Source organism: Canis lupus, chromosome 9 (genome assembly GCF_003254725.2).
Source record: "Canis lupus dingo isolate Sandy chromosome 9, ASM325472v2, whole genome shotgun sequence".
Taxonomy (NCBI): domain Eukaryota; kingdom Metazoa; phylum Chordata; class Mammalia; order Carnivora; family Canidae; genus Canis; species Canis lupus.
Genome location: NC_064251.1, coordinates 51,147,165 through 51,160,532, shown reverse-complemented (window position 1 = coordinate 51,160,532; position 13,368 = coordinate 51,147,165). Strand labels below are relative to the sequence as shown.

The window sequence follows — 13,368 nt, the reverse complement described above, 5'->3', positions numbered from 1 at the left end:
CAGCCCCCTTCTGCCTTAATCACTGCAACACATGTACAGCCAACCCCACCCTTGCGTTCCTCCAACACCTCCCCCTTCTCTTTTTCCCTTCCCCAAGCTTACAGCCCTGGCCCTGGAGTTTACAGCTGCAAAGAAAACACACACACACTCATGCACAAAACCAACTGTGGAATGTTTTCCTGCTTCTGAGCAGGGTTGATGGCTCCAGAGAGTTCTCTGAGCACCTGACATCTCCTTGCATTTCCACACCACAGGGTATGTATTCCCCCTGGGAGCTGGGGCTGGGGGCTGGGTGCGAGTAAGGGCTGGAGAGGTGGGCAGGGAGAGCCGGCCTGCGTGACAGCCCACATGGGGTCGCCTGCCTCCTGCCCTGCCTAGAGCTGCACACACAGCAGGATCTGGTTTTCCCATTTGGAGAGGGAAGGGGCCTCCTAAGTGCCAGACTGCAATGTGCAGGAGCCTGGCCTCCTTGGACTTTCATTCATTCCTTGAACAAAGCCATTCATTCAGCCAGTGTTTGTTGAACACCTACCGTGTGCCAGGCTTGGGCCCAAGGAGGAGCACCTCGGCTTGCCTGGGCGCCAGGCCGGGGGGCAGCCTTCCCCACAGACGGTGCTGTTTAGCCAGCAACCATAAAGAGGAGGGGGAGGAAGCACATTCTTGCAGGGGAGGTGGGGGGCTAGGAGGAGAGACAGGGTCTGGGGAGATGGCAGAGACCCAGGGGTGTGGTGGGTGTGCCCGGTGGTCTCCTCAACACTTGCGCTTCACCCCAAGGATGCAGGTGCCTTGGAAGTCATGAAAGCAGAAAAATGGCATGACCAAAGGCCTCGCTGCAAACGGCAGAGATTGGGGTCCAGGCAGCTGAAGACAAAAACGAGATCTATGGGAAGGGGGTCTGGTTGCTCCCCTATGGAAGGAAAGGAGGTGCAGGCAGGTCTCGGAAGCCCAGAGTGGGGACACTGAGATGGGTCAGCAGCACCAGGGGCTCCTGCTGTCACTGGGCGATCACACTCCACACTCCAGTGTAGCACATCCACACAGGAGAATACCACTCGCTTATTGGTGGCACAAAAGAAGTCAGACCCCAAAGCCTGCATACTGCATGGTCTCATCTGTGAGGAATTCTAGAAACAGGCACAGTCAGGCATGCAGATGAAGCCAGAGCAACGCCTGCTTACAGTCCAAAGGGCACGAGGTCACCCTGGGGTGGTGGGGATACACGGTGGCCACACAAGCTGTACACACTCGTCAGAATGCATCAAACTGTACTCAGATCCGTGCATTTTGTCACATGCAAACTGTATCAGGTTGGAAAAATCGATGGAAGTAAAGGTTGTTCTTTGGCCGACAACAAATCAATCAATCAAGAAACAAGCAGGCCATCAGGCCAGAGAGAGTCTGCCCGCCTAGCTCACCACTCCCGTCATTCCTGGGCCATTGAGGGGGCACCTGCCAGATGGCTCCCCTGAGACCCCCTAGGACAAGGGAAGGTCATTTCCCAAGGGCCAGAGGAGGGATGCTGGAGAAGGTAGGTCTCCGCCTCATCCTGGGAGCACTTTCAAGTTCATCCTGCTGTTTACTACAGGTGCAAAACAATGTAACCAAGTAGAAAAGGCCATTTCACTAGTCCGGTTGCAGAGGAACCCAATGGGGGGGAGCACAGGCAAACGGGACATGGGTGTGGGCTGGTAAAACATGATGCTCGTCTGCAAGGTCCTTTAGTGATTAGAATTGACTAAACCTTGGGTTCGCTCACCCCTGGTCGCCAGTGGACACATGACCCGAGCAGCAGAGGCTGCTGATGGGCCCAATTTGGGTTCCCAAGTGTCCTGGGGAAAGGACTGGGGCACCCCAGGGAGGGGACAAGGAACACCCCGGGCAGGGGACCAGGGGCTTCCTGGGGAGGGGACCAGGGGCGCCCCGGGGAGGGGACCAGGAACACCCCAGGGAGGGGACTAGGGGCGCCCCCGGGAGAGGACCAGGAGTGCCCTGGGGAGGGGACAAGGAGCTCTCTGGGAAGGGGACCCAGGGCTCCTCAGGGAGAAGACCAGGGGCACCCCAGGGAGGGGACCAGGAGCACCCCGGGAAGAGGACCAGGGGCTCCCTGGGAGGGGACCAGGAGTGCCCCAGGGAGGGGACCAGGAAGGAAAGAGGCTAGAAGCTAAGGCTTATGTACACCGGGACTTTACTCCAAAGTTGTTGCCTCAAAGAAAAGAAGCAGGGTCTCCTTGAGTCAACAACTCTGGCCTCAGGGAAAAAAAAAAATCAGAGACAAGTGTTGATCACATGGCACATCAGCTGTTGGACCCCGTCCATGTGCTCTCAACATGTGCGCTCCCATCCCGGCCTCCCTTCAGGGCGTTCAGACCACAGCTGCCATCGCAGCCCCTACTGAAAGGAGCAGGCCCCTCCCTTTGGTTTTCTCTGCCCTGGGGCCCCGGGAGGCCTGCACCCTCCCGTCCTCCCCAGCCCCAGCCAGCACCTTCCTCCCTGGCCCATGGGGACGCTCGCGGCGAAGCTGCTCCTGCCCACCCTCAGCAGCCTGGCCTTCCTCCCCACCGTCAGCATCGCCGCCAAGCGGCGGTTCCACATGGAGGCCATGGTCTACCTCTTCACCATGTTCTTCGTGGCAGTAAGTCTGGGGCCCGGGGGAGGACCCACACGGGGCATGCTCCCCAAAGGCGGAAGAGACACCACGTTCCTATATTGGTGAGGAAGAAAAATGATTTGGAGGCGAAAGCAAGAGCCCAGAGACTGGGAGAGAGGGTGGGGGGACCTCCTCATCCTCTCTGGAACTCAGTTTCCCCATTTGTGCCAGGAAGTCACTCCAGGATCGGTATACACGAGACCAAGCCCACAAGGGGCCAGAGTCAGTCCGGGACAAGCCCTTCCAGCTTCCAGGGCCCCCCCTCTCTTGCCGTCTGCAGACCCCAGGCCACCCGTGCCGCCCACCGCCTGCACCCCGTCCCAGCCACAAGCACAGGGCGGCTGAGCAGGGAGGACAGGGCCAAGCCAGGCCCCAGAGGGGGTTAGTGGGGTTTAGGGAATGCGTAGGGCCTGGGTGAGTCTGATTCCAGAATTCCGGAGCTGGCCCCAGTTCAGGAGGGCCTGCTCATGTCTGCTTGTCTCTCTCTGAGTCCTTCTTCCTCCGTTTATATGCCTGGATGACTGTCTCCCTCCCTCTCCCCCTCCCTGGGGGTCTCTCTCCCCCTGTGTTTTCCTCTACTGGTTTTCTCCGCATCTGCCTTTTTTTGTCTTTCACTCTGTCTGTGTCTAGGTCTTTCTTGGTCTCTGGAGCTCTGTCTCCATAGAACGTGCCCTTGTCCCAACCCTGCTGGTCTTTCCCTGTCTGGCTTGGTTCCCCTGGCCCCCCATATGTCTGTGGCTGTATCTCCCATCCCTAAGCTTCTGTTTGTCTGTCTGCCCACCCTCCTATGGACCTCTCTCTCTAATCGACCATTGCTCTACCTTCCTAATTGATGACCCATCCTTCCACCCATCACCCATCTGTGTCTCAGAGCCGACCAGCATCCCTCTGAGTCCCCCACCCTCACGGCTGGACTCGCTCCCTCGCTCCCATCAGACTCATCCCTCTCCGAGCCCAGCTCCCCTTGAGAAGCAAGGACCAGGGGTGCAAGTGTTCCCCCAGACCCCTCCTGACAGCAGAGTCAGACATGTGAAAAATTGCATGCCTCCTGCTGCCGGCTGGCCTGGCTCCCCAGCGGCAGGGCCTCTGCGGGTGAGCATCAGGGTCCTTGAGGCAGCTCCGGGTACTGAGGTCTGTGAGCACACACCTGTCATGCCAATGTCCTAGCTAGCCGCACCCATGCTTACCTGCAACAGGAGAAGCTGCATGTGCACGTGGGCTGGCGTTCCCATAGGCAGCGAGGGGACCTGCGGCTGGGGGCTGCCCAGGGCTTCAGCCTCCACACATGGGCACAGGATGGACCTTAGCTGCAGTGGGGCTGGCCACAAGCCAGCACCCGGGCTGTGGGGTGTGCCGGGTGCTCTGCATACACTGTCTCATGTAGTCTTCTCAGCTCCTCATGAGCCTGGGATTATGACAGGCCCATTTGACAGATGAAGAAACCGAGTCCCACAGAAGGCGAATCACATGGTCCATACGGGATGTGCCCTGGCTCTCGGCTCATTGAAGGCATCTTGTCTGATGCCGTTTCATTAGTTCCAGAAGGGAGCCCTGTCTGGGTGAGTTCCAGGAAGCCAGTTTGAGAGATGAGAAGCCCAGGCACAGAGCAGACTGGGGACCCCTCTTTGGGTACAGAGGGCTTGGGGCTGGGAGGAGGAGCCGGGCCCAGACACTGCCAGGCCACCCGTCCCTGCTGGCTCCCAGCTGCCTCCAGCCTGACCTCAGAGGCTCACCCCGTCCCACCCTAGCCTGCCCGGAGTGGCAGAGGCAGCTGCCTCCTAGGACAAATGTCCTCCGACCTCAAAGCCACACTCAGCCGCTTTCCCCCCAAGCCCCAGGCAACACCATGGCAGCCTCTGCCGCCCACGTGGCTTCTTCTGTGTTCTGGTCACAACCCTCCCATGACAATCACCGTGTCTGTGCCGAACATGGTGCCATGTGCTTTGTCATGTGGAGTCCCCTGGCCCACCCCACAGCATCCTGTCTGACGGAGGGGAGGCCCCAGGCAGTCAGCTGCTTGCTGGAGCTCACAAAGCCAGGATCCATTAGGTGGGCTCCTGGAGGCTGCGCGGTCTCTCAGCAGCCCCCGGCAGCCCTCCAGCCCTGCCCGCACCCTTGGGAGGGTCAAGTCACCCCTGCACAGGAGAGGAGGCAGGCCTCACAGACACAGTGGCTGGGCACCGACCACCCCTCTGCCCAGCCTCCCTGGCAGGCAGCGCTGCCCTGAATGTCTGCTTCCCCACCTGTTCAGCCGAGATGAGCCAAGGTGGGAGCAGCCCCTCCTGGGTCAGCTGTCCTCCAAAGGCAAACCCTGCCTCCCTGAGCCGGCATTCACACGGCCGGGTGGAGACTGGATGCTCCTGTTCTTAACGGGCCCAGGGGGGACACTCCCAAGGCTCTCAGAGTGACTAAGTCTGAGATTATACTTGGTGATCCGTGCTACACAGGAGAGATGCAGGTGCAAATGCAGCAGATGCTGGGGCCAGGAGGTGGGGCCAGGGCCAGGTGGGGTTCTGGAAGTAGCAGGACAAGATCCATGTCACTCACAGGGCTTGCCTGCCAGAACCGTGTGGAGCAAGTGTCCTTCTCCCCACTGTATCCCACAGAGCCTTGAGCACCTTGATCAGGCCCCACCTGAAGCTCTTGTTTCCCCAGCTAAACAGACCTGTCCACAGCCTAGTTGCTCTCCTCTATCCTCTTTGCCTGTGTCACTTCAAATGGTGTGCCCTCCAGAGTTCAACACAGTTCTCTAGGTGGGTCTGATCCAGGACAGAGAGAACCAGGACACTCACCTCTCTTGTTCTGCACACTATACCTCTATTCATGCCTCCTAGGTGCACCCAAACTGTGGGTCACCTGTAATTGTAACCAGTAGGAGCTCTAAATCCACCCCTACTTGCTTGACTCGCCGGGTGCTCCAGGGCTCCTGCTCCCTCTGTAACACCCCTGGTCCTCCAGACCAGGGCTGCTCTCCTGTTTGCCTCCTCCCACCTGCTGAGCTAGGCTCACCCAGAGTCAATTGTGAAGGTTCCCAAGCTCGTGCATCACCTGTGGAACTTGTCAAAATGATCATGCTCCGTAATTAAATTATTACTTGAGATGATAAAACGTGTGCATGCAAGGAGAGAGCTGCTGTTTTCTGGGAGGGAATTGGCTGGCCACTTGGCAAATACTCCTCAGGGGGCGTTTCGCTTTAAAAATCGTGAGTAGATCAGATGCCAGGGAGAAACTTTTTTTTTTTTTTTGAGATTTTATTAATTTATTCATGAGAGACACAGAGAGAGGCAGAGACACAGGCAGAGGGAGAATCAGGCTCCCCAAAGGGAGCCCGAAGCAGGACTTGATCCCAGGACCTGGGCCTGAGGCAGAGGCAGAGGCTCAACTGCTGAGCCCCCCAGGCTTCCCATCAGCCTGAGAAACTCTTAAAAATGCAAATCCCTGACTGCACCCCAGACCTGCTGAGTTAGCAAGTCAGGGCCGGCTCAGCAACCCGAGTCTTCACACGCCCCCTGCCCTGCCCCAGCCCCTGCCCGGGGTTTGGTGCCCACTGAGGTCTGAGGACTTCTGCGGGGAGGAGGGGGTACCCTAGTCACCACAGGGGCCAGCAGTCGGGGGAAAAAAAAGGCCCCCGCAGGCCCCTGAAGAGCCGACTGGCATCCTAAAGATAGGCCGTGGCGCCACTCACACCAGCGAGCATTGAAGGGATGCACACGCACCTGTTGTTGGCAAACCCAGGTGTTGACAGCACGTGCAGGGCTCCCCACCTCAACAGGTTTCACCTGAGTAATGCCTGGCCTCTGCCTGGTCGCATCAGAGAACATTAGAGGGCATCCCAGTGCCTCCACCCACCCCGTACCTCATGTGGATTGTTTCCTCTAATTCCCCACAAGATCACAGGAGGGGAGCAGTGGGCAGCGCATCCGTCCTTCAGGTGGGGAAACTGAGGCATGAAGTGACCCTGCTCGAGCCTCGCAGCTGGTGGGCAGCCAGGGCTGGCCAGGACTGTGGCTGGGGTGCTGAGGGCTGGGGTGCTGGGGTGCCAGCCCATGACTGGGGTGCCATCCCCTACATCCCCTGAGGCCGTGGGTTTGTCTGGCAGCTCCACCACGCGTGCAACGGGCCCGGGCTATCGGTGCTCTGCTTCATGCGCCACGACGTCCTGGAGTACTTCAGCGTCTATGGGACGGCACTGAGCATGTGGGTCTCGCTGATGGGTGAGTGGCTGCGCCCCGGGCCTCCATTTCCCCACCATCCACCTGCCGGCTCCCTAAAACAGCCCTGTCCCCCCGACTTCACCCCCCATCCCCCATCTGGAGCACCTCCCCCATCTCCTGGGCTTCGAGGGCCCAGGAGGGCTTCGAGGGACGGAAAGGAACGCCCAGTCCCTAAGTGCCCTGATCCCCATCCTCACAACCCTCTCTGCGTTCACCTTCATGAAGGCTCATTTGGACACACACATGGTGGAGCCACACGGAGGAAGCAGCGGAAGGGCTCCCCTCTGTCCCGTCTCCCAGGAGACCACTGCTCACCTGTCAGGGTTTGCCCCTGAGACGTTTCTAGAGGCTCATACATGCATTCATGCACCTCACTGTCAGCTTGGGTGATTACGAGGATGGAATCGCTCAGAAGCACATTGTTTCTGCAACTTTTTTCTCCCTCAGCGCTATCTCGCGGCGATGCCAGGGCACCTGGTCCCCATGGCACGGGGCTCCCTGCTATTCGCCCAGGCCCTGGGAAGGACCCAGATCGTTCCTGTCTCGTACCTGGCTGTTTTCAGCCCAGGGGTCTCTGTCTTGGGCGCAGGGATCCCTCAAGGCAGGTGCACGTTGACCCACTCATGAAAGCAGCTTCCCACAAATGCAGCCTGGGCCACTCTGTCCATGTCTGTCCCTTAAAGCCAGCCGGAACTCAGACCTCGGGGGACCGGGCTGGGCCATGGGGTTTTGTCGCAGGCTGGGGGCGCCCCGCACTGGGGCCCTTAAGGGATGCCTCTGGGGGAGCAGTAGCTGGAGGGGCAGAGAGGCCACTCACCACTCCCGGTTCCTCTCCCCCTACCCCCACTCCCACCCCAGCACTGGCTGACTTCGACGAACCCAAGAGGTCGACTTTTGTGATGTTTGGCGTCCTGACCATCGCCGTGCGGATCTACCATGACCGCTGGGGCTACGGGGTGTACTCGGGCCCCATTGGCACGGCTGTCCTCATCATCGCCACAAAGTGGGTGCGTACCATGTGGGCCTCAGTGGACGGGGGCAGCTGTACCCTGTGACCCCTCCACCTCCAGGACTCCTTTTACTTCCCATCTCAGGGCTGCAGCTAAAACAGAGACAATGAGCATCAGCCCCCCCACCCCCCTACATGGTCCGTATCATCCTTACTCACTAGCTCTGGACCTAACTCAAGTGACTCTACTTCTCTGCCTCTAGTTTCTATATCTGAAAAGTGGCTGTTACAGGAACAGTCCAATCCCTACCTCATAGGATTCGTTCAAAGATTGAGTTAATGCATCTAAAAGTACTAGTATAGAACTTTCTAGCTTCTAATGTGCTCAGTGCCTAGGAGCTATTACTACTAGTGGTATTATTTTTCGCAGAGAATGACTGCTTCAGAGATGCAAAAGCAATTGGAAATGGCCTGGGTTAATCTGGGAAGACTTCAAGGAGGCCGTGAGCCTTGAGTTTGTTTGGTTCTGGTGAGGAGGGAGGCTGTGTTGTGCGGTGGGCAGGACGATGGAACTGCCCCAAAGCACTGAGGCAGCCTGGGCCAAAGTTTGCAACGCTGGCGTCTCTTCCCTGGGCCCCCTGGGGCCTGGCACACACTAGACCCTAATGCGATCTCCAGGCCTCCCTGCATCCTCTCCTGTATCAAGGCCCTCCCTGGCTGTGGGGCCTGAAAGCCACTTACACTCCCCCAGCTGACGAGAGATGCCAGAGCAGGGTGGACCCAGGGCCACTCCCTTCCCCAGAAGGGAAGCCGCAGAGCCTTGCAAGGACCAGACCAGAGGCCTGGGCTGTGGGCAGGCCTGAGGCGGGGCCCATTGTCCAGCCCTGCAGCAGCCTGGGCCCCGAGGGTGACATCCCTCTGCCACATTTTCGCCCCTCTGGAGCCCCACCTGGAATCTCGAGGTGTCCCAACTCCAAGCTCTGGCAGCAGGTTTAGTCTGGTGTGGTCTGACCCTGCCCAAGCCACACACCCCTCAAGGACCCAAAATTAAGGCCAAGATGTAGGGCCTCAGGGGATGGGGACGCAGCCAGGCCACCTGGGGGAGCAGGAAGGCAGTTCTCTGGGAAGAGGAGCCAGGCTGGGCCAGTAGGACAGAACATGCCCATCACCCCATTGCATGGCTGCAGGAGGGAAAGGAAAGCCCTGTTCCTCCTACAGCCGGGGAGTGAAGGATCTGTGTCGCCATTCCGTTGGTGAAGGAAGGAGGGCTCAAGAGGTCACAATCAACGAGAGGTCACACAGCACCGGGCAAGGCCAGGCCTTGACTTCTCTCAAGAAAAGGGAAGGAGAGTAGCCTCTTCCTCACTCCAACTTGGGGACGCAGGGCTGGCCCGGGGCTGACCCAAGAGGCCCCTTGGAGCTGCCTGTGAGAGCTGAGGAGGCATGTGGGGTCTGCTGTGTCCGGCCCCAGAGAAGGACCAGTTAATGAACACGCTGGAATGCATAAACACAGAGCCCTGGGCTTCGATAATGCGCTAACCCCCCCCACCCCCCCCACCCCCGGCAGGAAGTAGGGTGGGCTCTTGGTCTGTGCTGGAGGGTCCATTCCTCCCACAGATCCTGGCAGGTCTGAATTGGAGTTGGATGGTGATTAGCCCAAAGGGGTGACACTTACAGGTGTCCCTGGGAAGCGCCACAGCCCCCGGGCTGTGGATCCAGCCGCAGGAACCAGGAGGTCTGCCTGGCTCCCTGCATCTGGGGCTCAAATGGTGTTTTTCAGACCATTTAACATGGAGTTTATTTTGGATTTCCAAGGGCAGTTGTTTCCTGGAATGAGGGTGGTTTTCTTCTCCCGGAGGCTCGTCCCTTCTTGAGCCAGAGGTGGGGAGCAGTAGCCTCAGGGAGAGGAAGCAGAGAGAGGTGGGTGTGGGGGCTGCAGGGCATGACCCCGGGCCCCCGGGGTCCCCCTAGCTGCACCCATGTGCTGACAGTGCCCGAGCAGGTACTGATGTCTTATCGGCAACAACAAATTCCAGAAAACTAGACACCAGACTCCGGTGGCCGAGCCCCGACCCAGCACGAGGCTATACACCGTCTCTGTGTGCTCCAGCTGGTGGGTTTCTGCAGCCGGGGTGGGGGTCAGTGCCCCAGCCCATGGGGGCCTCAGGGCACATGGTGCACACAGCTGTTCTGTCGCTGCCATCCTAAATGTCCTGTGCCCCCAAAACACCTTGGCCCCAGGGCTTTGGGGATCCAGGAGGTGAACCTACATTTATGCACGTTTTCTGTGTATGTGGAGCCATTTTTAAATTTTTTTTTAAGATTTATTTACTTATTTTAGAGATAGTGAGCCAGCGAGTGGGGGAGGAGCAAGGGGAAGAGAATGTTTATGCAGACTCCCCCCTGAGTGCTTGACCCCATGATCCGTGAGTTCAGGACCTAAGCCAAACCCAGAGTCAGAGGCTCAACTGGCTGTGCCCTCAGAGACCCCTGAGCCCATCTTTTTACTCATCCACGCCTGCTCGAGCCTTCCACTAACATGGGTACCTGAGCAAGCAAAGGTTCACGAGCTGCTCAGGTTGTCTCATAAGTGCTAGGATAGGTCATTATCTAGCAGCAGCTGAAGGTTCTCGTGGACCAACCCATGGGTAGCCCAGTGGACCCTGTGGTGGGCTGTGTCTGGTCCCCTGGGCGTCCCTGCTGGTGGGCAGAGGTGCAGGTGCAAGGGCAGTCTTGTTCTGTCCCAAAGAGGCAGGCAGGGGTGGGGGGTCCTCATGAGGCAAACTGGCCCAGGGGTGTCCTGCTCAGGCATCCAGGCTGGGGCTCCCTTGGGTCCTACAGCCGCGGGACCGGGCGTGTGGGCATCTCCCTGAGCCCCACCTCCTGCCCGAGGACAGCGAGGTATGCATGCATGCCCAGGGCCAGCTCCCCAGCCAACTCTGCACAGAGTGCCCACTGTGTGACCTCTCTGCATGACCACTCTCCCCGCAGCTGCAGCAGATGAAGGAGAAGAAGAGTCTGTACCCGGACAAGAGTGTCTACACCCAGCAGATAGGCCCTGGCCTCTGTTTTGGGGCACTGGCCCTTATGCTGCGCTTCTTTTTTGAGGTATGGGGCCCTGGGCCTCCTTAGGGGGTGGCCTCACCAGGATTACATCCCACCTCCTCTGTCGCTCCCTGTGGGTGCAGAGGTGCCTCCCTCCCACCACAGTATCGTCCATCACAGGAACAGGGCTATCACTGTCTGCGTGTATCTAGGATGAGGTGCACAGCCCATGTGGGGCCTGGGGCTGGAGTCTGTACCTGCAGGTGGTGGGGGAGAGGAGTGGGGAGGGGTGGGGAGGAGGGAGGAAGGGGAGGGGTAGGGAGGAGAGAGGGCGGAAGGAGGAAAGAAGGGGAGAGGAGGGAGAGGGAGGGAAGAGGAGGGAGGGGAAGAGGAGGGAGGGGAAGAAGGGAGAAGGGAGGAAGGAGGAGGAGGAAGGAGAGGGAGGAAGGGGGAGAAGGGAGGCAAGGAGGAGCCCCAGCCTCGCTGCCAACAGCGAATGCCAATGCTACAACATTCCACCTTGTACCTTCTGTGCTCCCGGGCTCTGATGTCAGGGAGGACGGCCCGTGGGCTGCACGCTGAGCAGAGGCCCCTTGGAGGAGGGCATGTGGCCAGATTCCTGAGGGGGGGTGACCGGCAGGTGCCCTGGCATGCCAGGCGTGCCAGCAGAGGCACAGAGCGAGGGGGGGTGTCCTGGGGCCGCAGACTGATCCCCCTTCCCCGCCCCTGCAGGACTGGGATTACACCTATGTCCACAGCTTCTACCACTGTGCCCTGGCCATGTCCTTCGTCCTCCTGCTCCCCAAGGTCAACAAGAAGGCTGGAAGCGCGGGGCCCCCTGCCAAGCTAGACTGCTCTACCCTTTGCTGTGCTTGCATCTGACCTTGCAAGGCCCCCTGGCCCTTGCCCGCCGTGAGCCCCCCACCCGCCCCCATCTCAGGCCCCCAGAGAGAGGCCTCCTGCCCTTCCTGACCCCGGAGTACCCAGGGGCTTCGTCTCCCCTCCGAGCCTGACGGGTCCCTGGGGATTTGGGGAGCACCCTGCCCACTCCCTAGGGTTCCCCCGAGTGCCAAACACCATGCTGGAAAAAGGCGCACTCCCTCCCCCGGCCCCCTCCACCAGTCCTGCCCAATGGGTGTCTGCAGAAGCCCAGAGCCAGCACGTGTCCCCATATCGGCCCTTCCCTCCGCACCCAAAAGTGTGGGCCAAGCCCCAGCCAGAGGGGTTCTGCCCACGCCCTCCTCACAACATCTGTTTTCTCTTGGAAATTGGCATCGCTGCTTCTGTCCCATGCCCCAGGCTCTGTGCAAACCCATCAGGAAGCCGCGGTCTGCGGGGCAGCTCTGTCCCTGGCCCAGGCCTGCGTGGCCACCTCTCCAGCCGGGTCCTCAATACCTGACCCCACTGTGTGCCCTGTCTTCTCATCCCCTGCTCTAATTCTTAAAACAAGTCCATGGCAAAGTGTGATCCTTGCATCCTATAGACAGGAGCCCGAGGCCCCAAGCAGGTGAGCACCAGGCTAGGCCCCAGCCTACATCTGCTGGTCCAGGAGCTGCCGCATGGCCGGTCCCCTGAATGCGCCGAGCACACAGCACTCTCTCCTGGGAAGGGGGTCCCTGAGCAGAGGCCAGTGGGCCCTCCCGGGCCGGGCACATGGGGCAAGACTGCCGCAGGGCGTGGGGAGGTCAGCGAGCTCTGGCACAGAGCCTGTCCGCACTGGGCCCCAGGGGTGGCGGGAGCAGGCCTCCCAGACATCACCTCACAAACCTGAGCCTCCCCAGCAGCCTGGCCCACCCCGCCTTCCCGAATGATGTGGGCACATGTGTCAGGCAGGAAGTTACCTACACCTGTCTGGGGCCTGTTTGTGTTTCCAGGCGGTGCACGCCCACTCCCACAGCCCATTGGGAGGGCAGCTGGCTGTTTGTCCTAAAGTCACCTCTTGCTCACCTTGGGGGGCCAGGAGAGATCCGGGGACAAGGTCTGTCAGCCTTCCTGACCATCCGGAGGTCCCCAGCCTGGGTGCCTGGACCCCCACAGCCTCCACCTGGCTCAGCCTCTTTCTCTCCTGATAGCCCAGGGACGCCAGAACAGCCACTCGGTTCTCCCCACTGCCCCTCAGAGTCCCGGCCAGGCAGGCCCAGGGAGCAGGGGTGCATTATCACTCTTCTTCCCAGATGAGCACAGGTTCAGGGCCAGCCCCCCCAGACGGACGGGGCCCTGCCCTTCCCTGCCGCAGCAAGGGGCAGATGTGCTTCCAGTGGCTTCTTGTCTGGTCGGGGGGAGGAGGATGTGCACGCAGGCACACCTGCACCACGCACCGTACACATTGCACACCACAGGAACATGCTCACCCCGCAAAGAGGCAGGACACCCTGGAAACAGCATCTTTTCATCCAGCCTGTCTCCCACGTCTGCAGGGGAGACAGAGCGGGAAGGAAAGAGGAGGCTCTGGGGGCCATGCCAGGGGCCTGAGGGCCTCACTCTGGGGAACAGGCATCCACAAAGTGGCCAGC

The 13,368-nt window shown here is 59.8% G+C and overlaps 1 protein-coding gene across 1 annotated transcript; it reads left to right on the top strand.

Moving 5' to 3' along the window:
- Positions 1–2,346: 2,346 nt before the first annotated feature.
- MYMK (myomaker, myoblast fusion factor) lies at positions 2,347–12,304 on the top strand. Its single transcript, XM_025475712.3, has 5 exons — positions 2,347–2,632; positions 6,747–6,861; positions 7,720–7,868; positions 10,802–10,918; positions 11,588–12,304. The coding sequence occupies exons 1-5, from the start codon at positions 2,498–2,500 to the stop codon at positions 11,735–11,737; spliced, it is 666 nt and encodes a 221-aa protein (XP_025331497.1). The 5' UTR covers positions 2,347–2,497; the 3' UTR covers positions 11,738–12,304.
- The last annotated feature ends 1,064 nt before the right edge of the window (positions 12,305–13,368 follow it).